Below are 26,796 nucleotides of genomic sequence, written 5' to 3' on the forward strand. Positions count from 1 at the left end.
ATTGTGATTTTTTAAAAATAAACAAAACAAATATTATTATTATAAATGCTTATTTCCTCAAATGAAGAAAAGAAAGGACTGACACTCTAGGCTCCACGTGCTGCAGCAGGAGGTGGAGCCTCATGTTGTTGTGTCTGACCTCTGACCTCTGGCCTCTGTTGACGGTGCTCCAAAAACACCTTGGCACTGAAGCATGCAGGCCCCTGAAAATACACACACACACAAACACAGACATGCACAAACACACACACACACACACACACATACACAGACATGCACACACACGTACACACACACGCACACACACATACACATACACAGACATGCACACACGTACACACACATACACACACACACACATGATAATTTGATTAGGTTCACACATCACATAATCATTTATGAAAAGCTTGTATTCTAAAAACGTACTTGTTCTAAATAAAAAAAATATAATTACGTAATAATGTTATAATAATAACTTTATTAACGGTCCGCGTGCCCCTTAAAGCATTTGATTAGAACATGTTTACATGTCCCAAACAACCGGTTTGAGGAAATGCATCGTCTCAAAACTGATTATCCCCCCCAACATGAGTAATACACACACACACACATAGACACACACACATAGACACATACACACACACATACACACATAGACACATACACACACACACATAGACACATACACATACACACACACACATAGACGCATACACACACACACATAGACACATACACACACACACATAGACACATACACATACACACACACCACCCACACACCAATAGACACACACAGACACATACACACACACACAAACACACCCCAAACACACACACCACACACACAAACTTACACACACACACTTACACATACACCACAAACACACACACACCACACACACACCCATAGACACATACACACACACACACCACACACACACATACCCACAAACACACACACTACACACACTTACACACATACACACACGCACCCACACACATGCAAACACACACACTTACACACACACCAAAACACCACACACACACACAGACACCACACACACACACACACACAGCAGTGCTTTAGCGGCTGAATGAACAACAGCACCTCCTCTCTCCCTCCCTCCCTCTCTCTCTCTCTCCACACACACTGAGACACACCCTTTTAGGGAAGGTATAGAACCTTTGGGGAGGGAGACTCAGAGGTCTGTAGACTCCTAAATATAATATGCTCTGTAATTGTAGTAACCTTATCAGTAAAAGGCAGTTTCATAGCCCACACTGAATAAGAGGCACGGGCCGCTGCAGGACGAGCATCATTGTTATATTTACAATGAGTTGCATTTTTGTTTTTTCCCCCGAATGAAAAGAGAGAAAACGTGCCATTCCTTTTTTAATCTATTTACTTTACCTCCAGGGTCCTTCTTTGTTCTTTGCTGCAGCATTGACCCAGTTCCCCCCATGTGGTCATTAAAATTGCATCAAAGTCTGCGTCCCTGAGACGGGTGGAGGCGGGTGGAGGCGGGTGGAGGCGGGGAGTGGTCTCATGAGGACATGCTCCCCCCTCATGGGGCCATGCAGCACACACACCTCTCATGAACCCTTCCTCACCCGGAGCATGTTGTTCACCTGCTGCCGCTCGACCTCCATATCCGACACATGAAACCTGGACGCTGTGCGTCATAGTTCATAATAATCATGGCGTTCACATGTTGGTCTCCCATTCACAGCAATAAATGGACTTGTAGAGATCTTCACGGTCTTCTGACCTCTCAAAGCGCTTTAACACAACATGACATCATTCACACACAGATGGGAGGAGCTACGGTTCCACCTGCACATCAGCAGTAACTGACATTCACACAACAGGAGCCATGTTGGGGTGAAGTGTTGGGGATCTAAGCCGATCCTCTGATTGGAGGACTGCCCCGCTCACCACTGAGCCACAGTCACTCCCAATATAACATGTCTCGAGGTTACTAAATATATCGATAAATCTTTCTCGAAGACTGGGTGGCAGGCTTTTTTATTAGAATTTCCAAAAACATTTGCCGAATTTCTTCCATAGACTAGTTTACATGTATATCTGTAGTGCACCTGACTGCATGTTTAACATTTAATATAATCTGTTTGTTTCACTGACGAGAGAAACTTAAGAGAATGAGATGTTAACTCTGCCTAAATGTATTAATTTGGTCTTGTGTGAAACATGTACGTTACATGTCATTTAGCTGACGCTTTTATCCAAAGCGACTTATATTTCTGTTATATTACTACACCGTAGACACAGCTGCAGGGAGCAATTTAGGGTGAAGTGTCTTGCTCAAGGACACTTCAACTAGGGTGGGGATTGAACCTCCAACCCCCTGATTGAAAGATGGACCTGCTACCCACTGACCCACAGTCACCCATAGCTAGGGTATACAAATCTCTTTGGTAGATCTCTATGAGTTAGCTTCAATAGCTAACAGATAGAGACCTACCACATATATTTCTATATGTTAGCTTCAATAGCTCATCCAGGGGCTAAGAGACAGAGAACATGCAAGACTTTCATGGCAAAATGCTTCAAACTTGATGCCAATATCAAGTAATGGGGCTTTGGATGCTTTAAAAAAAAGTTGGTACATGTTGTTAGACCAATGTTGCTCTTTCTATTGTTTGAAAAAAGAGGTTGAGAAAGGTCATATTTCACACAATGCCTTTTAAACTCCTGAAAATCCAAATAAACACAGCACCTGTCGGCCAGCACCTGCTCTGTTCTGCATCCTCTGCACATTGTCGGTCTCATACACCTTGATCTCGTAGGCCTCTGGGATTCCCCGATCCACCCAGCCAGACAGCAGACCACCAGCCGAGCGCCTCAGGGACAGAGGTGCACCATGGGAAAGGCGGCGCTGGTGAGTACCTACAGCAGGGCGAGGCAGAGAGTGAGACGCTGCAGCTTGATTTGTTTTTCCTTCTCTTCTCCCATTTCTGAAACTTCCTTCTGCATATATACAGTGAAACTGCTGAGATATGCTTCACTATTATAAATACCTGCATTTAAGGGTTAGGGTGACATTCCTGTTTATTTTTCATGTTGTTGAAATTCGTCATGATCAATTGAAAAGGCACAGTTTGCTCAATTTAAAGACCAGGATTCAAAATTACACCAATAAATGCACAGTAAATGGCATTAATTTAAATTCAGCAGAGTATAAGTGATCATTTGTGTAAGTGAATAAACCAGCTTATGGTGCTAACTACAAGGCGGCTGATGCTGGAAATCAGAGTATTACTGAGCTGCTACGTTCATTGTGCTCTAAAAGCATCACACTTCCCAATAAGGAGAGACGCGTATGATAAATGAAGTCTGGGGTCCCTAAGTGGCTCTCAAAGCCCAGGCCATGTGCTCTAATGGGGACCAGAGAATACAGTTTGCCTGGGGGCAAACACAGCTTACCAGGGCTTCCTAATTATAACAAAAAAATCAAGAGACACGGTTTCTGTAACTCTTTCAGGAAAAAAGCTAGTTTACGTTTTGTGTCCCTGTAAAGTTGCTTTGAGTAACTTTCGTTGTGTGTTTATTGACTGTGGATAAAAGAGGTCCTGTTTCTGTTCGTAGGAGTCCTGAAAACCTCTCGAGTCACAGCAGCCGGGTCGGCGGTGGCTCCGGTCCTCCAGTGCCTCCCCTCCCTCCAGCAGGTCCGGCGGTACGACGTGGGCCTCCAGCAGCCTGCTGTTGGCCTCCTAGCCAGGACCGGCGGAGCGGCGAGGCGGAGCTGAGCTGCAGGAGGTGCCGGATCTGGGTCCGTCCACGGCGGGCTGGTTGCTGCCGGAGGCCCCGCTGGAGTCTGAGCTGAAGGATGAACCTGACTGTCTGGTACCGTGAGGAGTCTGACCCCACACATTAAGAACTAAAACGGGCACTCGGTAGAGCGCATACCTTCGCCGCAGACACTTTTTGGGTAACTTTTCATGACCTTAACCTTGACCTTTGACCCGATCGATCCCAAAATCTAATCAAATGGTCCCCGGATAATAACCAATCATCCCACCGTATTTCATGCGATTCGGTTAAATACTTTTTGAGTTATGCGAGTAACACGCATACAAATAAATAAATACACGGCGATCAAAACATAACCTTCCGCATTTTCAATGCAAAGGTAATAACTGTGTGGAAATAGCCACTATTTTTGCTTATTTAGGTCTAATAGAGAGGCATGCATATTAAATTAAGACTTTTTCATAATCAAGTTCCTTGTAGTAACTTTAAGAAAACGTTTTAATTCTGATGATACAGCGTTTGTCAAAATGCAGATGAGTGGAGGGAAAAATGACGTACACACAGAATTAAATCTTACAATTAATAGTAGAATTTGTTTATGGGCTTTTAATAAATAAATTCCAAGTTTTTATTGCTCCATTAGCAGTTTCCAGTGTGTGGACCGAACCTTTCTCAATGTATAATTCAATTAGCGAGTGTTGTTAGTATGCACACACATCTTTAGAATTCCCTGTACAGCCAAAGCCCCGTGCTGCCATCAGTAAGTGCCTTCACCGGGTTCATATATTAATAATATGACCTCCTACACAATTGGGCTTTTAATGACTGCATTATCCAGATGTATGTCATCTCCAGTTTATGTCACATTCATATGTCAGGTGGTCAGATTACAAAACAAACGATATGATGGTGGAACTGTTCGTAAAATGTGTCTGGGTAAAGGTTTGCAAATGTGATAATGTAGATTATGTATAGGGAAGAAATAACATAGCAGATGTATACAAAAAGCTCTATACTGGATGGAAATTTTCATTAAAAATACCATTACACCTTTTCAAATGATTTGGCATTTTAATCTGACAATGAAGCTATTGCATTTAAGTGGATTGTTGTGATGTATGTATGCTCCGTGTATATTATATATATATATTGCAGGTTCAAAACATCAGATCATAACAGTCTCCGCCCACAATACAACAATAATAAACAACTGACAAGTCAAGAAAAACATTGGATACATAACATTAAATGATCATTTGAAAATCGTACCGTACTGAAATAAATAGAAACAATTGGTTGCTTTAAATGAATAAAATGTATACGAATTGGTCTAAAATTGTCCGTTTGAGAGGCGGAACGTGTGTAGCTTCAGAATTCTTTCACGCTACACTTGCAAATCTAACATGTGACACATAAACAACATAAAATGAGACACTTGGATGAGGTTCTGATGTCTCCAGAAGAGGAAGTCATCCAGACCGGTTCATAAAAGGCCATTGACACAAGTTTTACCTGCGTTGCCTCTCCTCCGAGATGACCGGCTGCTTCGAGCCACGCTGAGGAGAGAGCAGCTCCGGTTGCAGGCAGAATCTCTGTAGGAGAAGCTGCTGCCTGTGGCTTCACTGTCCCGCAACATGCTGTCGTATCCACTGCTCACCATGCTGGTCCTGTTCGAGAAATTCAGGGATGTCTTCCCCATTGCTGGTGGCAACTCTCCGCTCAACACACTGGTGGTGTCGCTCGCATGCCCGCTCAGGTGATCGGGCGTTCGGGGAGCGGTCACCCGGCTGTACGGCGAGGGCATCGTGGTCATATGGTCCAGTCCTCCTGAAGAGGGGCTGGAGGCTCTTCCCATTAGAAGGTCTGAGAGACGGCCATTGACAAACCCCTGGATGGCGGATTTTGTGGATGAGCATGTGGAGCTCTGGCTCGGAGTGCGACTGATGGAGTGAAAAGACCGCGGAGGGGAAGAGGAGAGAAAGGAGGACGTCCGCTCAAAGCTGACAGTTTTACAGTCCGGAGAAAGACTAGCGCTGCGGTGGAGGTCCTTGATGCTGGGGACAGACGGTCGACGGACTTTGGGGCTGGCCATTTTAAGTTTCCCCACAGCAGAGAGCTTGGAATAGGAATGCCTCACAGACTGAGTGAGCGGCTTTTCAGAAAGAAAGTAGTGATGACTGCGGTCAGTCCGAGGATTCTTCCTGGGACTCCTGCTAGCCCTTGGTAATGTACAATCACCCTCGTGACTTCCTTTATAACCTACCATACAAGCCCCTTCAGCACTTCCCTTGGAGCTCCCCTTAAAGCTCACGGAGGTCTGATTACTGCCTCGATCTAGAGTTGGGAAGTCTCTCGGGGTTCTGCCCAGGGAGTTGGTCTTGGGAGCCAGCTGTTCCAGTTTGGCACTGAAAAGCCGGCTGCTGTCCTCGATGGGTGAATTTGGCCTCCCACTCATCTGATCACGTTTCAGTCTTAGGTTCGAGGTCTCAAACAAAGAGTCAACGCCCTTTCTAGGAGCACTACCAGCATGCTGTTTGTACTCTGTTCCATGTTTCCGAGAAGAGGAGTGCTGTCTGCCATGCCTCCTCTCTAGAGTTACTCCCGGGCTGCTCAGGGTGGATGATGTCACCCCCCTCGGGTCTCTGTGGTTGTCTGCCATGTGACCGCAATGGTAACTGTCCTGGTGGATGGCATGTTGCCAGCCTCCAGGCAAACTCCCGGTTTCCTGGCAACCAGGTGAAAAAACAATTCTCTTGAGGGCATTCCCAACACGTCTGGAACTGATTCCCTCCACCTCTGAGCCCTTTGGAGTGCCGGTGGTATAAACATGCTCCCTGTCTCTCGAGTGGCTCTTGTTTTTTTGTCTCGGTCTCTTGCCTTGCATTTCGTTTTCCGCAATTTCATCGCAGAAAGCTGAATCTTCCAAAACCATCGGGTCACAAGAACTTTGGGTGAATGATACGTCAAACACTTTGTCAGACTGGTTGGCATGCGTCTCAAAAGTAAAAGCACCACTTTTCTTCTGAAGAGCCTTCCCATCTTCCGGACATTTGACACTAATCCATCGGCGACCAGACTGTGATTTGACTTCTGTAAAAGTGCCACAGGAACTTTCTTTTTCTTTCACACCATCAAATTCACAGTCCACGTCTGTATCAATCAGCATGTGATTTATAAATGAAGGTGATAACCTCTTGTGCCTTCTGCATTGGTAATGGGGCTTCTCAGTGGTCGCCTCTGCTGCTACAGATTGAGCTACAGAGCTAGTGTTCGTATTAGAGCATTCTGCGGCGACAGTTTCTTCGCAGACATTGCTGATTATCCTGATTGGTTGAGAGCCGGCCGAGCCTTGAACATACGCCTGTGATTGGGCAGTGTCTCTGATATAAATAATGTTTCCACCTGTCCTCCCTCTGTCCAATGCCCCACTGATGGTCACCTCCTCCACCATAGAGAACACAAGTTCATCTTGACCCGTCAGGTCTAGTGGCTGCTGAACGGTAACCGTGATAGTGGCCTTCATCTCCTTAACGTCCTCTGTGGAGCGATTAGGTAAGACATCTCTGGGTTTAACACTGGTAGCCAATGAGTGTGAAGAGGAGCAGGAGGAGGGAGGAGATATGGGGGAGCTCTTGCCAACAGGTGAGGTCCTTTTGTTTGGTTTGAACCAATCAGCAGCTTCAGAACTCTCCTGTGTAACATGTGCGGAACTGGTGACGGCCATGCCCTGAGTTTCCACATTAAAGTTCTGAGAAGAGAGCTTATCCGCTGCTGACTTCAGAGTTCTGTTTTTGGGCAGCTCAGAGCGACAGGTCATGTTCAGACTGAGAGTTTGATTTAGCAGTTCTTCACTGGAACTGGCTGCACTGCACTCCTCACAGTCATAGAGGCCTGAATCCTCCCTCTGAAAGCTATCCCCGGGGAAGGCACCATCTAGTTGCTTTTCTCCGACAGAGGCCTGACCCAACCCTTGATTCAACGACATTTTCTGCGGTGCCTCCGATGACTCGGTGTCGGTCTGTTTCCCTGTGTCTTTCTGGGGTTGTGATGTGGCTGTGACGTTGTTAACAGAAGGGCCTTTTGAGGAAGGCTTGAGCGCATCCGTTGTTGCCTCTTTTCCATCGATACAACCCAAGCGCTCTTGAAGTTCAGCAAATGTGTCACATTTAAGACAGTCCCTCGCTGGCTGCTTGATGCCTGCTTTCAACACCTCAATATTCCCTTGAACAGTTTCCTCGGTCTTCTTCTCTCCCTGCAGCTGAGGAATCCTCAGAAGCTCTTGGAGCAGAGCGGTAAACTCTGGGTCGTCCATGTCCTCCTTGTTGGGATGCAAAGAGGGTATGATGGGCACAAATTCAGGTTGTGCCAATCTTGAGCTTGCTTTGGAGTGGACCAAGCCATCCGAGTCTATTTGGATGACTGTGTCACAGGACTGGTCGCTACTGGAGCGCTCATCTAGTTCACCGCGCAAACGGAAACGAGGGATGTCGACGTCTACCTCGTCGGTGGAGTGAAACGCCCGCAGGGACAAAGACGGACGCCCTCTCTTTTCTTTAGTCAGACTCCTCCCGCAAGGAGAACATGAAGTGGACTGCTGTTGGATAAAGGTGAATTGTGTAGTTAGCTCTAGAACTGGACTACCCGGAACAAAAATCTACGAATAAATCAACGGGTTGCATTAAAAAACATCGCTCTCTCTCTCTTCCTTTACAAAAAGGGCACCAACACTGTGACGCCATGAAGAGATGGTGAAATATGCTACAGGACATGTACGATACCTTCGTTCTCTTCTGTGTCCTGCGGATGCGAGAAGCCAGCTGGATGGTGGATAGGGTCTCCTGAAGGTGAGCCAGTGAGTCATCAACCTCAGCGATCACTGTGGTGTGGCAATTCACGTGACCCAAGGCTTCTCGAAGCAGCATAGTCAACTTACTGCCCCTGTGCAGAGACAGTGCACATGTCCAGACATTAACCAAAGGATGCATCAGTCATTTAATTTCGCGAGCAAACTTTCAATTTCCCAACATTTGGTAACTCTTAATGTTGTCCCTTCATTTCAAGGAACTATAAAATGGGTTTACGGACAAATTTCTTACTGTATTTAGAAGACCAACAGCAAGAATTAACTTCAGCTCAGTGTCAAACACAATATTAACACAGTTCACTCAACACCAATATGTGCCATACATATTCATTTCATATTTTGTAGGTGCATTCTTACTTGGTGGGGTTGGTTTTATGTCCACTTAGTAGAGAGACGACAACAGGGCCCAGTTCAGAATATGGAGGTTTATTCTTGCTCATACCCCTCATACCACTACACACATCTATCATGGTCAACTTTGTGGGGCCACGTGAACCTAAGCATGGAAGTCAATGGAGAGCAAAGAAGAGTGTAAATGCAAATAAAGAACACATGAATTATATAAAGACATACATGAAATTCAGCACAGAATTTAGGGTTAACTGTGGCAAATAATTCATGGGGAAACACCAAATCCACAAGCGACAAGCCCCCTTGGTAATTGAATAATTCATTACAACCTTTGCCAATGGTGCTGCTCTCTGTCCGAGGGGGTTGGACGTGGAGAGTGAAGAACATTATGGAGGTGTGAGACAAGTACGTGAGGAAGTCATTGTGTCGACGTGCTGCAATGGCCGCGTCCAGGAGGGAAGCGGCCCGCTCAGCAGTGGGGGCCTTCACCCGGTTGTGGTTACGCAGCTGGAAGGAAGGGCACATAACATAAGATGGTCTCTAGATCAGGCTGTGAGTGATATATGAACCGATCCCTCTAGAACATATGTTAGAATATAGAAAATAGGTAGTTTTAGAGTAGTATCTAGAGTAGGACCTACAGTAGTATCTAGAAAGTCGCTAGAGGAGTACCTAGAGTAGTATCTACAGTCGTATCTAGAGTAGTTTCTAGAGTAGTATCTAGAGTAGTTTCTAGAGTAGTTTCTAGAGTAGTATCTAGAGTAGTTTCTAGAGTAGTTTCTAGAGTAGTTTCTACAGTAGTATCTAGAGTAGTACCTAGAGTAGTATCTAGAGTAGTATCTAGAGGAGTACCTAGAGTAGTATCTAGAGTAGTATCTAGAGTAGTATCTAGAGTAGTATCTAGAGGAGTACCTACAGTAGTTTCTAAAAATACCCGAGCAGGTTTCCGTGTAATATTGGTTAACAGTAAACTAACACGTGTCTGTGAACTAGTGAACCGTTGAAGTAGAGCCAAGAAACATATATAGCCTTGAAACTCTGCTGTCTTTTATCTGTTTCAAAAGATTAGACTGTACATAAACATAACAATAACAATAAGTCGTTTTTTGTATTATTCTCAATTGAATTTATGGTTAAAATACATCAACAATTTGGACCCTCAATAGACCCTTGTGTGCTTTCTCTTAGCAGAAACAGCCAACAGACCGAGAGACGCTGTTTTCATTGAACAAGCCAGCTTTTCCTCTTACCTGTATCCCGTAGACCGGGTCCTCGTGGAGTCTAATGTGGGCTTTTGGGCTGTCCTGGATGCTCCCTGGTTGGGGGTTGACCTCCCCCAATAGGTCCCTGATCGTGTCCTCCTCTCCGCAGCAGAGCTCTATGGCCGACACGGACACCGTCAGGTCGGTCCATGTCTTCTCCCGCCGCCGCTCGATGGCGCTGTACAGCCAGGAGATGGCACAGGGAACCAGCCCGACCTTCTGGATGCTCTCACCGCTCCCCACCATGCTGGACCAGGAGCCTGAGGCAGAGGACAGAGCAGACCGACAGATACTACATACAAACACACAAACGTATAGTACATATGCATGCACAGCATGCTAGCCTTTAAACAAACTGGCGCCCCATCAACACATAAAATATACACTGGGAGAGCAACCGTTTTGATAGGATTTATGTTTGAGACCCACAGTAGTCAAATCTTTCTTTAAAAAGACATACCATATGTGTCGGTATGTCTCTCCACCTTTTGAATCTGACTGATATACCTCAACAAATCAGTGGTGAACTGAAGAAAAACATTCCCTCAAGGGCCGTTCATCAGATTTCTTTACCACTGAAAGGCTACCCTAAAAGGCCCTTCATCACGTTTTCTATACCGGAAGGATACCCTAGAAGGCTCTTCATCCTGTTTTCTCCACTGGAAGTGCACACTAAAATGCCCTTCATCATGTTTTCTCCACTGGAAGGACACCCTAAAAGGCCCTTCATCACGTTTTCTCCACTGGAATGGGACCCTGGAGGGCCCTCCTTAACATGTTCTCCACTGAAAGGCTACCCTAGAAGACTCTTCCTCACTTTTTCTCCCCTAGAAGGGCACCCTAAAAAGCTCCTCATCACATTATCTCCACTGAAAGGGTACCCTAGAAGGCTCCTCATCACGTTTTCTCCACTGAGAGGGTACCCTAGAAGGCCCTTCATCACATTTTCTCCACTGGAAGGGCCCCCCTAAAAGGATCTTCATCACGTTTTCTACACCGGAAGGGTACCCTATAAGGCTCTTGATCATGTTTTCTCCACTGGAAGGGCACCCTAAAATGCCCTTCATCATGTTTTCTCCACTAAAAGGACACCCTAAAAGGCCCTTCATCACATTTTCTCCACTAGAAGGGCACACTGGAGGGCCCATCATAACATTTCCTTCACTGGAAGGGCACCCTAAAAGGCCCTTCATCACGTTTTCTCCACTGGAAGAGCACCCTAAAAGGCCCTTCGTCACATTTTCTCCACTGGAAGGGCACCCTAAAAAGCCCCATTATCATGTTTTCTCCACTGAAAGGCTACCCTAGAACACTCTTCATCAGGTTTTCTCCATTGGAAGGAAACCCTAAAAGGCCCTTCATCACGTTTTCTCCACTGGAAGGATCATAATGGTGTAATATACTGTTATTGTATTGCTCAGGTTGTGCTTTATGTATAATATTGGTAATGACAATATGCTTCTACCGTTTAAAGAAGATCGCACCTCAAAATATTTGTGTGTGTCTGTTTTTTCCTTTGTTTACAGGGTTGGGTCCACAAAGACCCTTAGGACCCCCACATAGCCAGCAGAGGCCTTGTATGGACAGACTTGCACACGGGTTCACAGAGATGCAGCGATACAGGGAACATGTGTGCTCAGCTCACGTGAGCTAGAGGAGGTGAACTACCTTCAGTGACAATACAGACGACATACACTCCATAAAGATGGAGCAGACACACCTAGAACACTTCCTCGTGGACCGATGCCATACTGCATCTCCAAGTGCTCATGTGCCCCATGTTAGTTTTGAGGGCCTGTTTTACCATCTCTTGTCTTAGCCCGACTCTAATTGAATGAGGATAAGAGAATTGGGTTTCTCTAATTAAAGGCCAAGCTGCCTGCCGTTATTCAGAGAGAATCGTGTTCTGTGGTGGAGATTGATATCCCTCGGCTGCGGGCCACATGTAGTTTGTATCGGCCAACTAATTCAATCAGATTTACGGAGAGTGGCGTCATGTGAAAAAGCAGCTCCAAGGAGACCCTGTCCTTACCCTGTGTGTGTGTGTGTGTGTGCATCTGTTAAACCCCTTCACGGACCCTAAGTGCAGGGTTCCATCCCTCTAATAGCAACGTATCACAGTCCATTTTGTTTACAGCGCTGCAGAAGTCTTATTGTACAATATGCTGAAATACCTATCAGGCAAAATGGGAAGCGTTTGAAAAAGCATCCGTGTTGTATAATAGATGAAAAGGCTTTTATTTACACAGTAACAAGTAAAAGATAAATGACTAAATGATGCTTATTTGTATCACTGTTGTGGAAAACATTTGGAAATGTGTATCACAATTGCTAAGAGGACGGAGAGAGGGGACGCAGAATGTGAGTTTAGGTAATAAAGAAAGAGTGAATGATAGCAGGAGTGGGACAGAGGAGCAGGAGGACGAGGGGGGGGTAAAAGCATCCCACTCTCATCTCGAGATGTTAACCCATGGCCCCTCACAGCGACCGATCACTCACCCACATCAGCACATCCCAAACCCAGAACGCATCCATCGCTGCCACTGAGCACACAGCGGATGACATCAGCCAGGACGCCCGCACACACCTCGGCCTGGGCGGGGAGAACAAAGGACGGCGGGCATATTACGACTCGCCTCGGCACTGAGGCAGCCAATGAAACGAAAGCAGCACACTGATTCACTGGAGTCCCTCGGGCCCAGATACCGTAAGCTTGAATTGAATCGAAGTGTAATTGTGGTGGTCGGAGAAATATACACTACCGTTCAAAAGTTTGGGGTCACTTAGAAATGTCCTTATTTTTCAAAGAAAAGCATTGTTTTTTTCAATGAAGATAACATTAAATTAATCAGAAATACACTCTATACATTGTTAATGTGGTAAATGACTATTCTCGGTGGAAACGTCTGGTTTCTAATGAAATATCTCCATAGGTGTGTGGAGGCCTGTCTCCAGTGTTCTAATGGTACATTGTGTTATCGCCTTAGAAGACTAACGGAGGGTTAGAAAACCATTGAAAACCCTTTTTAAGTTAGCACAGCTGAAAACAGTTATGCTGGTTAGAGAAGTTATAAAACTAGCCTTCCTTTGAGCTTGACGTTTGAAGAACAAAATTAATATTTCAAATAAAGATCATTATTTCTAACCTTGTCAATGTCTTGACTATATTTTCTATTCATTTTGCAAATCACTTGATAAATAAAAGTGTGCGTTTTCATGTGAAACACGAAATTGTCTGGGTGGGTGACACCAAACTTTTGAACGGTAGTGTATGTCGACGACTTGAAAAGACACGGATGCACAACAGCTGGACGAGGAGGACCGAACCTGGCCGGATTCTCGAGGATAGGCAGCGTCAAAGTTGAAGGCGTTCTGGTTTCTGCCGTCCCTGCCGAGCGTCACCGCGGCCTGCGGTTGCCTCTTGCCGACGAGATCCACGACGACCACCCTCCTCTTGGACGGGTCGATACGGAGAACAGATGGCTGGCCCTCCGACAGCGTCGGGCTCACCCTCAGCGACACCGTGACCTGCTCGCCGAAGGAGATGGTGGCGCATTCAGAATGTATGTTATGAGCATGTGTTTTTATTTGATGGGGTGATAAACATGTGGGGTGGAAATATTCTGATGGATTTTCGATGCCATTTGGTAAATTCGTTCATGGTTTCCAGAGGAAGGAAGGCTGTATCTTTACCGGACCCTTATTCTGCGCTCGCACCAAACTTGCGTGAGTTTACTCGCTTGACCATTTGTGGCTTGTCGCGAGATTTGCTTCATTCGTGTCTTAGACGGGGCGGGGCTTATCTCTGTGGCTTTACTCCGTGGAAACAGTTATCATCTCCTTCATCCAACATGAAGATCTAACCACTAGTTATGCGTCATACTTGTTGAAGACATCCCACACACGTCTGAACATCTAACGCCCTCGTGTTTGGATTCATAACATTAAAATAAATATATATATATTTATACATGACATCACCAGCTCGATGACTTCCACCTCTAGGTCTGAATAAATGTCTCTTCCAGCTCCACTAGAGCAGCAGTTAGATTCACCAACGCCGGAGCAGCTCGACGCTGATTGGCTCGCGCAACTGCAAGCGTCGGGCGAATCTTTCGCCAAAAGTTGAAATATTAAAACTTGAGACGAATGAGGCCAATTTTTCACGTCAAACGCGCCGCGCGGCGAAAATGTGGGTTAATCGCAACCGCTCACCTCTGTAGGCCTACATTGACTTTACTTATGGGATCTACTCAGGCGAAAAATTCCCAACGCTGCTGTTGTGAACGCAGCTTTAGCCTTTTCGCCATCATCGGTTCAAAATAAAACCATTTTTCAAATAGTCGTATTTGGTTTATGACCAAATCCCTACTGTCCAGCCTCACAGAGGACAGGCTAATACTATCCGGCAGTTAGCTTACTACTAGCATACGAGTGCGCCCAGCTAATGCTAAGTTAGCTAGTGAGCAGCAACGGGCTGAAAGATGAAATACTTGAGTGGACACTCGTGTTTCACTTTCCCTTTTATACAAACTGTGTTTAACTACTCTGGGATACCACGACGAGATTGAGTTTGAAAACAGCAAGGTTAAAAAATACCTTCATATCAAATATTTTTTCGTTGTATCCATCGAACAGACTTCCCAAACTCCAGAATAGATGGACTAAGATATATCATCTGGATGTCTGCCACACAATCTACTAATTACCTTCGCATTGAAAAGGTTATGTTTTGATCGCCGTGTATTTATTTGTATGTGTGCGTGCGTGTTTGTGTGTTATTCGCATAACTCAAAAAGTATTAAACCGAATCGCATAAAATTTGGTGGGATGATTGGTTATTATCCGGGGACCATTTGATTAGATTTTTGTATCGATCGGGTCAAATGTCAAGGTCAAGGTCATGGAAAGGTCAAAATCTTCTTTTACCATAGCGCGGTCAATTTTTATCCAATTGGCATGCAACTAATGCCAAAATGTTCATTATTCAATGCCCAATCTTGTGATATGCGAAGGTATGCGCTCTACCGAGTGCCCATTCTAGTTGACTGAGCAAAGCTTTCTGTTATGTTGTCGGTTGCCGTGCTTGCTTTTTACACATTGCTTTTGTTTATGTTTACCAAAACATGGTTTTAACTGAGACGCCTCAAATGTAGCCGTGAAGGAGTTATAATTATAATAGTGAGACGTCAGATCTGAGCCTGTGTCGCTTCGCCTGAGCCTGACATACGAAGGTTGCAAGACACCTCGGTTAAAAACCTTTTCAATCAACATTTAATTAACACTTGAAATGATGAAGGCTCTGCCAACAACACGGAAGGATGCAATGCAAGCATACTTTAATATTTCACTTACACCTCCTTACTTACTGAGATGTAATCAAATGTGTCTTAAGTAAGTCAACTACTGTAACGTTGTCTTTACAGGTCTCCCTAAATGTATTAGACGATAGCTGCAGCTGATCCCATCGCTCCACGACGGATGTCTTCCCTTTGTGTCAAAGAAATGACTTCAAAATAAACGTGCAGAAACTTCTTCTTTTATTAATTGTTTTAATAGAATTTTAATGTATTTTTGAGGTGTTTCGTTTGCACTTTTGCACCTTAATAAACGTTGCCTCGATTTTCCCTTTAACATGTCTGTCAATCTCTTGTTTCATAGCCATAAACTGAAATACATATGAGAGCAGCATGTTGCTTCATGTTAACTGAGATTATTTTATTAGGCTGCACTAGACAGCCGGTTCATCTCGTTAGTGCAGAAACTAAACATGCACTGACAACTGCGTGGCTATGTAAACACAGTTAATGCAGTCCTCTGCAGGATGCCTTCAGATTCAGAGGCTCTAAGGTCTTAAATTAAGTTTCATCCTGAGTCTCACAGCCATTTAACAAGACTCGCTGGCCTGCAGGAGGCAAACGAGTCCACGCTCTATTCAGGTTGATAAACCAACTCTAACAGTATTCTTAATCACGATTCAGCCCCCCCCCCCCCAATATAATAAACATCTATGTCATTTCAGTTAAGGTGCGTTCACTTGCAGCGCGAAAAATGTGCGAGTATGAAAGAGCGTATGCCGGTTTATATTTTGAGCCTCTTTTTTTTAAAGGCCTGTTTAAAACTCAGCGTAAATGCACGTATGAATATAACACATTTCCACGACTTTTCCAAAACTTTGGGGATTTTTCTTTTCTTTTCGTAAAGACTTTTCCAGGCCATGAAATAACCATTTAAAATTCTAAAGACATTCCCAGTGTTTCCATGACAGCACAAACCTTGTATCAGAATCAGACGGGATATTATCTTTAACTCACGAGTGGAGCGGATAATACAACAGAATGAAGTACCCCCCCCCCCCGCACAGCGATGACATCATCCGCCATCGACATTTTGAATATCTAACAGCCACGTTCCATCTGCCACATGATTCGTGTTGGTGAAGGATTTTTTTAACCCCTCTCTCTACAAATCATAATTGTAATAACTTATGCAAGACGTGGCTCCCTAACCCTATTGAACATGTGTCAAACTCTATTTATGAGGGTTAAATTATTCAAGAGACCCATTTTACAAGCGGTGAAAATCCCCCCCGCTCTGCCACGCGTACATATTCTGTCTCGCGGAGCTGAGTGCTCGGCCAGGTGAAGCTGCTGCTCCGTCTGGGCCCTTCGTGTAACTCTAGACCCGAGACTCCGTCTCCCCGAGTCAAGGGGAGCGCACGCAGCCATATTGATCCCCCCAGTTTCCCCCAGACGAGGTGATTTGAAAGGAGGGGAGGAACAAGATGGAGACATTAGCACTACATTACAGTGTATTATAAGAAGGCGTGATATAGGATCTCCTCCAAATTGACTGTGATCTCTTCGCTCTGCAACACTTCCAACATGGTGGTGGTGTACCAGAGACACACCACCTTTCCAGACCAGGGGCGTTTGTCGGATTTAACGAAAGGAGTGGAAAAGTTTGGGTAGTTTGCATGCCCAATTTCTTTCGGGGCCCCGGGTATCCATTGTTTCTGACAGTCCATAAGAAAGTGAAGTTGCTCTGTAGTCTTGCTTCATTCAGTATATGATAACACAAGACACAGAATGTCCGGGTCATAGTGATATTTGATGCTCATTTGGAGTCTATCACCGAGAAAAATCCTAAGAATGTATATTAATGCAAAGAATAGAGAGATGTCAACGGTTATTTCTTGTATTTTAAATTCAAAATAGCCAGCTAGCTTCATGAGAGTCTACTGGAGTTATAAATAACGTGTCCATGTGAGAAACAATAGTTTAATTTAATGATATCATAAAAACATTTAAAATTAAAAGAATTAATATAGATTATTTTGGGGGGCTGAAGAACATTTTAGAGGGGCTGAAGCCCCCCTAAAGTAGGCCTGACGACGCCCCTGGTCCAGACCTGAGCGTGTCCACATGTTCATCAGGGCCTTTGACTTCTGGTCTCTTATCTGAGAAGACACTTCACGTAAGACGGCGGTTGGGAACTTTCTTCATTTCGGGATATGGATTGTGTGTTTACTGTAAAGCACACGTGAGATAATGCAGGCGGCGTGGACATCTCTTTACAACCCGCATTAGCTGCTTCCATTATTGAGCATGTGGTGTGTTTTCCTCCTTATACATCACCGCTGATGTATGTGTTGTGCTGCAAAGAAGCCGCATATAGTTCACATGCATTAACCTCTGAACCCACCAGGCTGCGCCGGCCTTCGTGAGTGCACATTTTAGTGCGTCTCGGCCCCCGCTGGTTAACTAGCAGCCGTCACTCTTACCACCGATAACGCCGTGCTGACTGGCCGCCAACCCTCCGGGGCCACCTCAGGTCAAACATGTCAGCACTGTGGTGCTATTAGCACCGTTAGCCGCGAGCCAGCCGTCTCAGTTGAGATACTGTCTATGACCTATCACCTTTCCAGGAGGAGGAGTTTTGAGTGTAGATCATCATGTGTTCCTGGGTGAAACGTTTGCCTTCAGTTTAAGGTGTTAGGTTTCATATGGAAGCAGCGTTCGAGTCATAGTTGTAGGGATGAAGCGACCATTAACGATAAACGCTGTAGATCTTTGAAATAATAATTTCATCCAAAATAGAAGGGATCATGATTGGTTTTAACACCTCGCAAATAGCTTTGACATTTCAGGAAATATGCTTATCATTATGCTTATTGCGGAGCGTTATATATGTACATTAAATATGAATCTAGGGACAGTCGGTGACTAGCTTAGCATTAGCGGAGGAAGCAGTTGAACTAGCTAACGCCCATGTGGGCAAAAGTTAGAATACAAATCCACCCACCGAGACCTCACATGTTTACCAAATGTTATCTAATATAGACTTTCTCATTTCATTTGATCTATCCATATCAAACCGAAAGTTGTGGTTTTACAGGAAATTCTGTGCTGCTTACCTCACTGCAGTTGTTATGCTAAGCTAATTGGCTATCGGCTGTATAGCTTCATACTTACAGACATGTGGTATCAAGCATATTTTGAGAAATATGATTTACTTCTCAAAATATTCCTTTAAGTCCAAATACTGTCAAATGAAATGTTCACTGAAATATTGATAATTGGATGAGAATGGGAGTGCTTAAATGTATATTTATAATTACGCATTTATCCAATTTGAATTTGAATAATGGTAAGTGCTGTAATTATTACCATTGGCACTCCATCTATCGTGCTCCTACAGTAACTCTACTGGAATGTGAAGCCCAGCGGTCTACCTTGGCAACACTGGGTGAGTCTCTGGTTCTGGTGGCAGCTTGGAGCAGGCAGGAGGGGACGGCCGGAGGGTTCTTCTGGATCAGCTCCCTGAAGCAGGTGGACAAATGAGCGGGAGCCGGATCAGAGGCATGGCTCTTCTTCCTCAACGTCAAGTTCAGCTTCTCTGCAGCCCTACGGGGAAGAAGGAACGCAGCGTCTTACCCTACATCTAATGCAGACACATACAACACATTATATATATATATATATTTATATATAGATACATCTAGTGCAGACACATACAACACATTATATATATATATATATTTATATATAGATACATCTAGTGCAGACACATACAACACATTATATATATATATATATATATATATATATATTTATATATAGATACATCTAGTGCAGACACATAAAACACATTATATATATATATATATATTTATATATATTTATATATAGATACATCTAGTGCAGACACATACAACACATTATATATATATATATTTATATATAGATACATCTAGTGCAGACACATAAAACACATTATATATATATATATATATTTATATATATTTATATATAGATACATCTAGTGCAGACACATACAACACATTATATATATATAAATATGTATATATTTATATATTTATATATAGATACATCTAGTGCAGACACATACACATTGTATATATATATATTTTTATATATATCTATATATATATTTTTATATATATGTATATATATATTTATATATACGTATATATATAGATATATAAACGTATATATACACGTATATATACTGTATATATTTATATATATACGTATAAATATATATATACATTTATATAAATATATATATACATACACTACCGGTTTTAGAACACCTCCATTTCTCCAGTTTTGATTGAAATGTACAGTTTAATTTCTCAATGTAGTCTGAAATTAAAACATAGAACATATAAACAATTGGGGATAAAAAAATAAATCATGGAGTCCTTTTGTTTAACAAGATGTAATCTAAATGTTTGATATAACAGCCGGACTCACTCGTAGAGCATTCTTTCTACAATGGATATACAATATTGTTCTGAAAGTTCTTCTAGCTGCGACTTCAGGCTTTTTTTATAACTCTGGAATTTACATTATTTTTCATTTTTTGGTAACCTAAACTTTGTCCCACTTCAGGTTATTCACTTCAACTGCTTACATTTCAATAAAAACTGGAAAAATTGGGGCTGTTGTAAAACTTGTGACTGGTAATGTGTGTATATATTTTGTATTATATTTATTTACCTGGCTAAAAGGGACATAGCAGCAGTGTTGGCGATGGTCACCACTCTGGATATGTGAGGGATCCTGGAGCTGGTCTGGACGGTGCCGGCGTCCCCGCAGCACAGCGCCGCATCCTCTGCAGCCTGCGGGAGGCAAAGAGCTCGTTATAAAACTCAAAATCAGTAATTGCTCTTCTGCACCCTCTCCACAAAAGAGCTATTATCACAGGAATCACTCTGGGGAGGAGAACGGCGGGGCGTGTCTGTCTGGGCATCGGTCCGAGGGCGCAGGAGGTGAAACAGGAACCGTTACAGCTCCGGATGAGGACGGGAAGGCTGGAGTGACTCCTTGAATCTAACACTCGACTCGGAGGAGAAGGAGTCGACTCACACACACACACACACACACACACACACAGAAGCTGCTTCATAACAATGCCAGCTCATTTGGTTGTTCTCTTGTCATGATGGTCAGTCATAAAGTGCCAATTAGAGGACTGCAGGAGGAGTTAGGAAGGAGGCTGGGTGGAGAATAAAGACGGGGCTAAGTGAATTAATGAAGCCATAGTTTATATGGATAGTGCATAGATGCTCCCCCGCCCCTCCTCTTGTCTTCTCATTGACTGATGCGTTCTGTCGTAACCTTTTTTTTATTGTCTTCACTTTCTCTTTCCTGGCGCTCTAATTCTCTCTCTGTTTATCGTCCTTTATTATCTCTTGTTTCCTTCCTCGCCCGTCCATCTACATCCTGGGAGTCCTTCGTTTCCTTAATACTCTTCATTTCCTTCTCTCTTCTTCTGCGATTGGTTTTTCCCGCGCCCTCCTTCTTTTCCTCGTCTCCTCTCTCCTTCCCCTTCGTCCTCCACTTTCACTCGTCTCCTATTATTTCACCTCAGCCCTCAGCCGCATGAGCGTGTATTGATCCGCTCTCACAGCGGGCACGCCTGGATAATTAATAATCATGCAGTCTTGCAAAGCCCAGACAGTTTTATTTGAGCGCAGGTATTGTCTAATGGGATTAGACAAGTCGATTAAGAACTAGAGGTTTGTTATAATATTGCGCTCAAGGTTTTTTCCCGTCCCTTAGACCCCCTAACCCCCTCCAGCTTCTTCTTCTCACAGAACGAAGCTTTGCAACTTGGCATTCTTTGTACTTTCTGAAACAATGGCGGCTTCATTTCAGACAGAAGCAGTCCATTTAGCTGGCTGTCGCTATCAGCTAGCTAATTAAGCTAATGCTAGCTTCAGAAGACATATCGTTTATTGTCTTTTTTATGTTTCAAGATGGAAAGCTTTTAAGATGAGGACTAACATTAAGTTTTATAACTCATATATATTATAATAACTCATATAACGGGTTTGGCTTAAGATGGACTGGAGCTTAAACTTCCGGAAATCCAATAAAGAGCTAAACAGGCCCGCTAATGTTAGCCTACACATGCTAATGTTAGCCTACACACGCTAATGTTAGCCTACACATGCTAATGTTAGCCTACACCCGCTAATGTTAGCCTACACCCGCTAATGTTAGCCTACACACGCTAATGTTAGCCTACACATGCTAATGTTAGCCTACACCCGCTAATGTTAGCCTACACACACTTATGTTAGCCTACACCCGCTAATGTTAGCCTACACACGCTAATGTTAGCCTTCATCCGCTAATGTTAGCCTACACTCTGATAGCATCCAGGACCAGCTCCTACACATGAGTTGCAACAGCTTTATTAAACAGAATATCGTTTGGTATGAAGCTCTCCTCGTCCTTGTGAGCATTGCTAGGTCATGTTACTGCAGTAGGTAGCTTAGCTAGCCATACGTGCTATTGTTTGAAGCTAGCTGATAAACACATTGTATAATCAAGACTTTGTACTTTGGTTCTTGTGTCGTGTAAAACGATTTGTTTTTAAAGTCGGTGTCGCTCTTGCCTCAGCGCTCCGCCCCATGAAGTCCGTAGTTATGGCGCTTCACTGCAGCCCACGGCTTAATAACTGAGGATGGGTCCAATGCAGAGAAGACTTTCCCCACGGGGATCAATAAAGGATCTATCATTATTATTGATACGCTATAATGTGTTTGGCGGACGGTCATTTGTGATGTTCCTTTTGTCCGTATGGATCAGGAGTAAAAAGCTGAACCAACATATAAAACACTCTCACCGTGTTCAGGTTTATGACATTGGGGACTGGGGGGGGGGGGGGGGGGTCAGTATGGTCCATCACAGTCAAGCATATTTCACCAGCCACCCTGTTAAACATGACCATCCCCCTATTGATCACAAGTGCTTTTGGACTGGCGGGCTTTTATGACGGCGGTAAATCATGACCCAATTCCATTCCATTAGCAAAAGTACTTTTAAACAACGTCCTCGGCCGTGGGATCTAAATAGGCTCCGATTAGGCGCCATGAATCATCGCTCTGCTGAGCACCAGTAAAGACGTACGGCTCATTCACAGGGGAACGCACACGCAGGGATGTGCTGTGTGTGATTTAGTGGTGAGAGAAGGCTTTTAGGGGTACCTTATGGTTAGGGTACCTGGTGACACCCTCAGCGCCGGACGCTGATTTGGAAGCGACCAGCTGCTGCTGCTGCTCCACCCAGCGGTCCATGTCGAGGTTGGGCAGCTTGGGCCCCCTCCGTCTGAGGGTCTGGGGGGTCCTCTGAGGCGTCCTCGGGCTTCTCGGGGTGTGAGGACTGTGGGTGCGACCGTGCGGCTGATGCACGGCCGCGGCGGCGGCTTCCCACGGGGCCCCGTCTGCGTGCTTCGGCTCGCTCGGGCCCAGCAGGGTCGCGGCGCTGAAGCTGCGTTCGAAGGGAGGCTTAGCCGATGGCTGAGCCCGGCCGAGAGCCAAATGGACCGCCTCTTGTTTGAGCTGCTGCAGGTGGACGCCGCAGTCTCCACACTCGCCCTGGTACCTGTCCCGGGACTCGTTGGCGGACCGACTGTGGACGTGAAGGTTGTCGAGAAGAAATGCAGACAGGTCGCCAGAGTCCTGCGAATACAAAAAAAGGTATTGAACTAGAACGGGCACTCGGTAGAGCGCATACCTTCGCATATCACAAGATTGGGCATTGAATTATGAACATTTTGGCATTAGTTGCATGCCAATTGGATATAAATTGACCGCGCTATGGTAAAAAAAAGATTTGTACCTTTTCATGGCCTTGACCTTGACCTTTGACCCGATCGATCCCAAAATCGAATTAAATGGTCCCCAGATAATAACCAATCATCCCACCAAATATCATGCGATTCGGTTTAATACTTTTTGACTTATGCGAATAACACGCACGCACGCATACAAATACACGGCGATCAAAACATTACCTTCCGCATTTTCAATGCGAAGGTAAATATAAAGTTACAAGAAATATTTGAATATTTAGAAATTGCAGGTAAACTTGGCAGTGAGGGGTTTGAAGTACTCCGGTATTTCGTGTGTGTATTTAAGGAGATCGGAGATTCAGCACAAGCTTCTGGTGGAGACATGATGACGAAGATAAGTTCTTTGTTTGATTTCTGGTGTGCGTGTTGCATGGTGATCACTATGCATGTGGAAATGGTTTCATGAAAGCAACGTTAGCACTTAGCAAAGTCATCAAGGAGTCCGTATATTGATTAATACTACCCTGGGATCAGTAAAGTTGCAGTTAGCTAAACCTTACTTACCACCAATGAACCACCAATGAGCCGCCGTTTAACGGAGGACAACAGGTCACCACGCTAAATTATATTTGATTTTTTCTTGCTGAGGAAAATCATATTTCCGTGTTCCTTGGAATCAAGACGTGTGGTGAAGAACTTCTTGAAAATGAACAAGATGAGACTGTGAATGCATGCTGGCAATCATTCAACCTTATCTTTATGATTTAAGGAGACTATTACTTGTCATCAAGCTGGATGATAATAATTAAATACATTCTGGAAAGAGACGGAGAGTTTCAACAGAGGACGAATACTGAACAATTCAGAATATTTGTGTTTTTTAAACTTTAAAGCATGTGTTCGAGGAGAAAAGAGTAAAAAATGAGCCTTTTATGTCTCCTGTAAAGTCCCCAGCATTGTCAAAGAAACTCATCTCAGTTTCATCCCAACAAAGACCCTCTTGTGTCACGTATATATCTGTTAATATGTAACACTCTCAATCTCTTCATCCATCAGCAAGAGCTCCACTTACCATGTAAAACATCAGGGATTAAACCTATGTCTCCATAAATCTCCGTATCCAGGGTTACTTAAATCCAATATGCCATAATATCCTCTTTATTCTGCACAAAATTGGCAAAATAAGCCAATTCTACCACCAGCAAATGTCAGTTTAGTGTTTGGGCATCTTGCATTACTCATGTATAAATGATGACATCTATATGTACATATATATATATATATATATATATATATATATAGCTGAATGTGCTCTTGTAGCCAAATGGGCGACTGGACTCCGCCAGAGTGCAAGCCCATCACAAAAGATGACGTCACCGAGCCGAGATGCTTTTGAAAGAATAACTCTCGGATCAATAAAGCTGCGAGGAGCTCGCTATCAGATTCCTGCGTCCCGAACATGTTTACGGGTAGACGGCCACAGGGTAACGTCTGTGCTCCGGCTCGTGGTCTCTCTCCCAAACACAAGACGCTATAGCTGCCCCCACTCCCCCCACCCCATCCCACTTAGGAGGACACAAATAAAGAGTCCTCCCTCAATGGAGCCGACTGTGGAGATGACACGAGGATGTGAGATGAAATATTCATGCCCATTTGGAACCACTCACGCAGGACCGGCCCTGCTCCGCCGGTTGGAGTGTGTTTGATGGATGCTCGTGGTGACAGATGGACGGACGGATGCAGAAATGTGCATTCCTCTCTTGGCAGCGCTGTCGAGGCGGATATGTCCATAAAACACGTAGAATGTACTCATGCAGCGCAGCAGAAAATGTGTTCAAAAACTTTATTTTAAATATACATGTGTTTGATCATTAAGGCTTTGACTTTATATTCTATTTATTTTTGGTTTTTGGACAGTTTTTCTCAAGTAGTAAATTAATGTTTGGGGTTCAGAGCCCAAGCGGACATATTCATATTCATATTAGTTGTTTTGTCCCACCAACACTCCACACCCATATTATACACAATTCACTAAGAAAACCAACATATTTACATCAAGAATTGCTGCAGATTAATTTTCCATCAATCAAAAAATTTATTATTTTACTTATTATTAAGTCTAGATCAATCTAAGTTGTATAATATTGTATTATATTTAAATATATTATGTCATTTATTTTAATACAATATAATAATTATTTTGGATATTACATAATATATAATAACCCAAATAAATATTATATTATATCAAAAGAAATGATCTCAGTTAATTTGTTGAAAATAAATACAACTTAATTAATAATATTCCATATGCAACATGCAGCTTTTTGTTTTATTGCCCTGCACCACCACCTGCTGAGGAGCTGCAGTCTGTCCATAATCCATATGCAACATGAAGATGCATCTCCGGCTCCCGTGAGCAGATCGAGGGGGTCTGCGCCCCCTGGAGCCCCGTGCGTAGTGGACTGACCTTGCAGGAGGACTGCTGGTGCACCGCCAGGCTCAGAGCCTGCTTCTTCAGGGCCACCAGGGTCGCGGAGCACTTCTCGCAACACGCAACTTTCCTGTCGGACCTCCCGGAGCCCGGATGCGCGGACATGGTGCTCCTCACGCGGTCCCCGGCGCATCCAGGGAGGGACTTGTAAGACGGGACGGCGTCCGCTCTCTGGCACATATTCCGATGTGGGTCGCCTCTGGACCCTCCGGCCCCCTCCGGAGCGGGACGCTCCCTGGGTTGACGGTCCCTCCCGGTCCTACTGCAGCCGACGGGCTCACAGTGATGCGCGTCTGGGCTCTGAGAGGGACATCACCGGGAGAAGGATGTCGGGATGTGTTACCACACCCAGACGACGTTGCTGGTTGTCTCCAAGTGTTATTCTTATATTAAACTCTATAAAGACAATGCCATGTTGTTCACACACACCCCATCCCGCTCATATGAGTAAATCTGACTTACCCAATGTGTTCCTCTCACCGAGGCGGGGACTCTCTCTCCTCTTCCAGTCAGAGATGACATGACAACTTGTTAATATTTAAAAAGAGATCCGGACAAAGGCAGCGCGCGCTTTTCATGAGATTTCACCAAAGCTCCGTGGATGAAAAACACTCATATCAGCATATATGAACAAAACACATATATATATATTAATATATATATATATATGACCAACGATGGAGACACTGTCCTCAGAGGAGTGGTGACCGGTGGCACAGTGGAGAAGGAGTGAGCGCACTGAGGAAACGTTTCATGGATCACTTGGTTATTTATCATGACCTCCACGGGGGGGCAGTAGAGAGCAGGCATTCACAGAAGCGCTCACAGGAAACTTTTTTTTAATGGAATTTTATTCTATTCTATTCTATTCTATTTCAAAAGGCAATTGCCCAGAAACCCTCTCTCCCACACAGCAGGTCCTCGTGTACTTGATGAATGG

General features: G+C 44.2%; 1 protein-coding gene across 1 annotated transcript; it reads right to left on the minus strand.

Annotated features, from left to right (window-relative positions):
* Positions 1–86: 86 nt before the first annotated feature.
* Positions 87–26,378, minus strand: kif26bb (kinesin family member 26Bb). The gene is made up of 14 exons (XM_056428949.1): positions 26,319–26,378; positions 25,833–26,156; positions 22,776–23,249; positions 20,278–20,399; positions 18,987–19,158; positions 13,580–13,780; positions 12,752–12,845; positions 10,241–10,512; positions 9,320–9,497; positions 8,997–9,135; positions 8,554–8,713; positions 5,288–8,369; positions 2,742–2,911; positions 87–203 (listed from the first exon to the last, which is right to left on the minus strand). The coding sequence occupies exons 1-14, from the start codon at positions 26,376–26,378 to the stop codon at positions 87–89; spliced, it is 5,565 nt and encodes a 1,854-aa protein (XP_056284924.1).
* Positions 26,379–26,796: the final 418 nt, after the last annotated feature.

The sequence above is a fragment of the Pseudoliparis swirei genome, chromosome 12 (assembly GCF_029220125.1).
Source record: "Pseudoliparis swirei isolate HS2019 ecotype Mariana Trench chromosome 12, NWPU_hadal_v1, whole genome shotgun sequence".
Taxonomy (NCBI): domain Eukaryota; kingdom Metazoa; phylum Chordata; class Actinopteri; order Perciformes; family Liparidae; genus Pseudoliparis; species Pseudoliparis swirei.

Coding starts and splice junctions, on each gene's coding strand:
- kif26bb (XM_056428949.1), bottom strand. CDS start 26,378: ATGTCATCTCTGACTGGAAGAGGAGAGAGAGTCCCCGCCTCGGTGAGA. Junction 2,912..5,287: donor TCGGAGGAGAGGCAACGCAG/GTAAAACTTGTG, acceptor GCCCTGCTGTAG/GTACTCACCAGCGCCGCCTT. Junction 204..2,741: donor GAGCAGGTGCTGGCCGACAG/GTGCTGTGTTTA, acceptor GTGTATTTTCAG/GGGCCTGCATGCTTCAGTGC.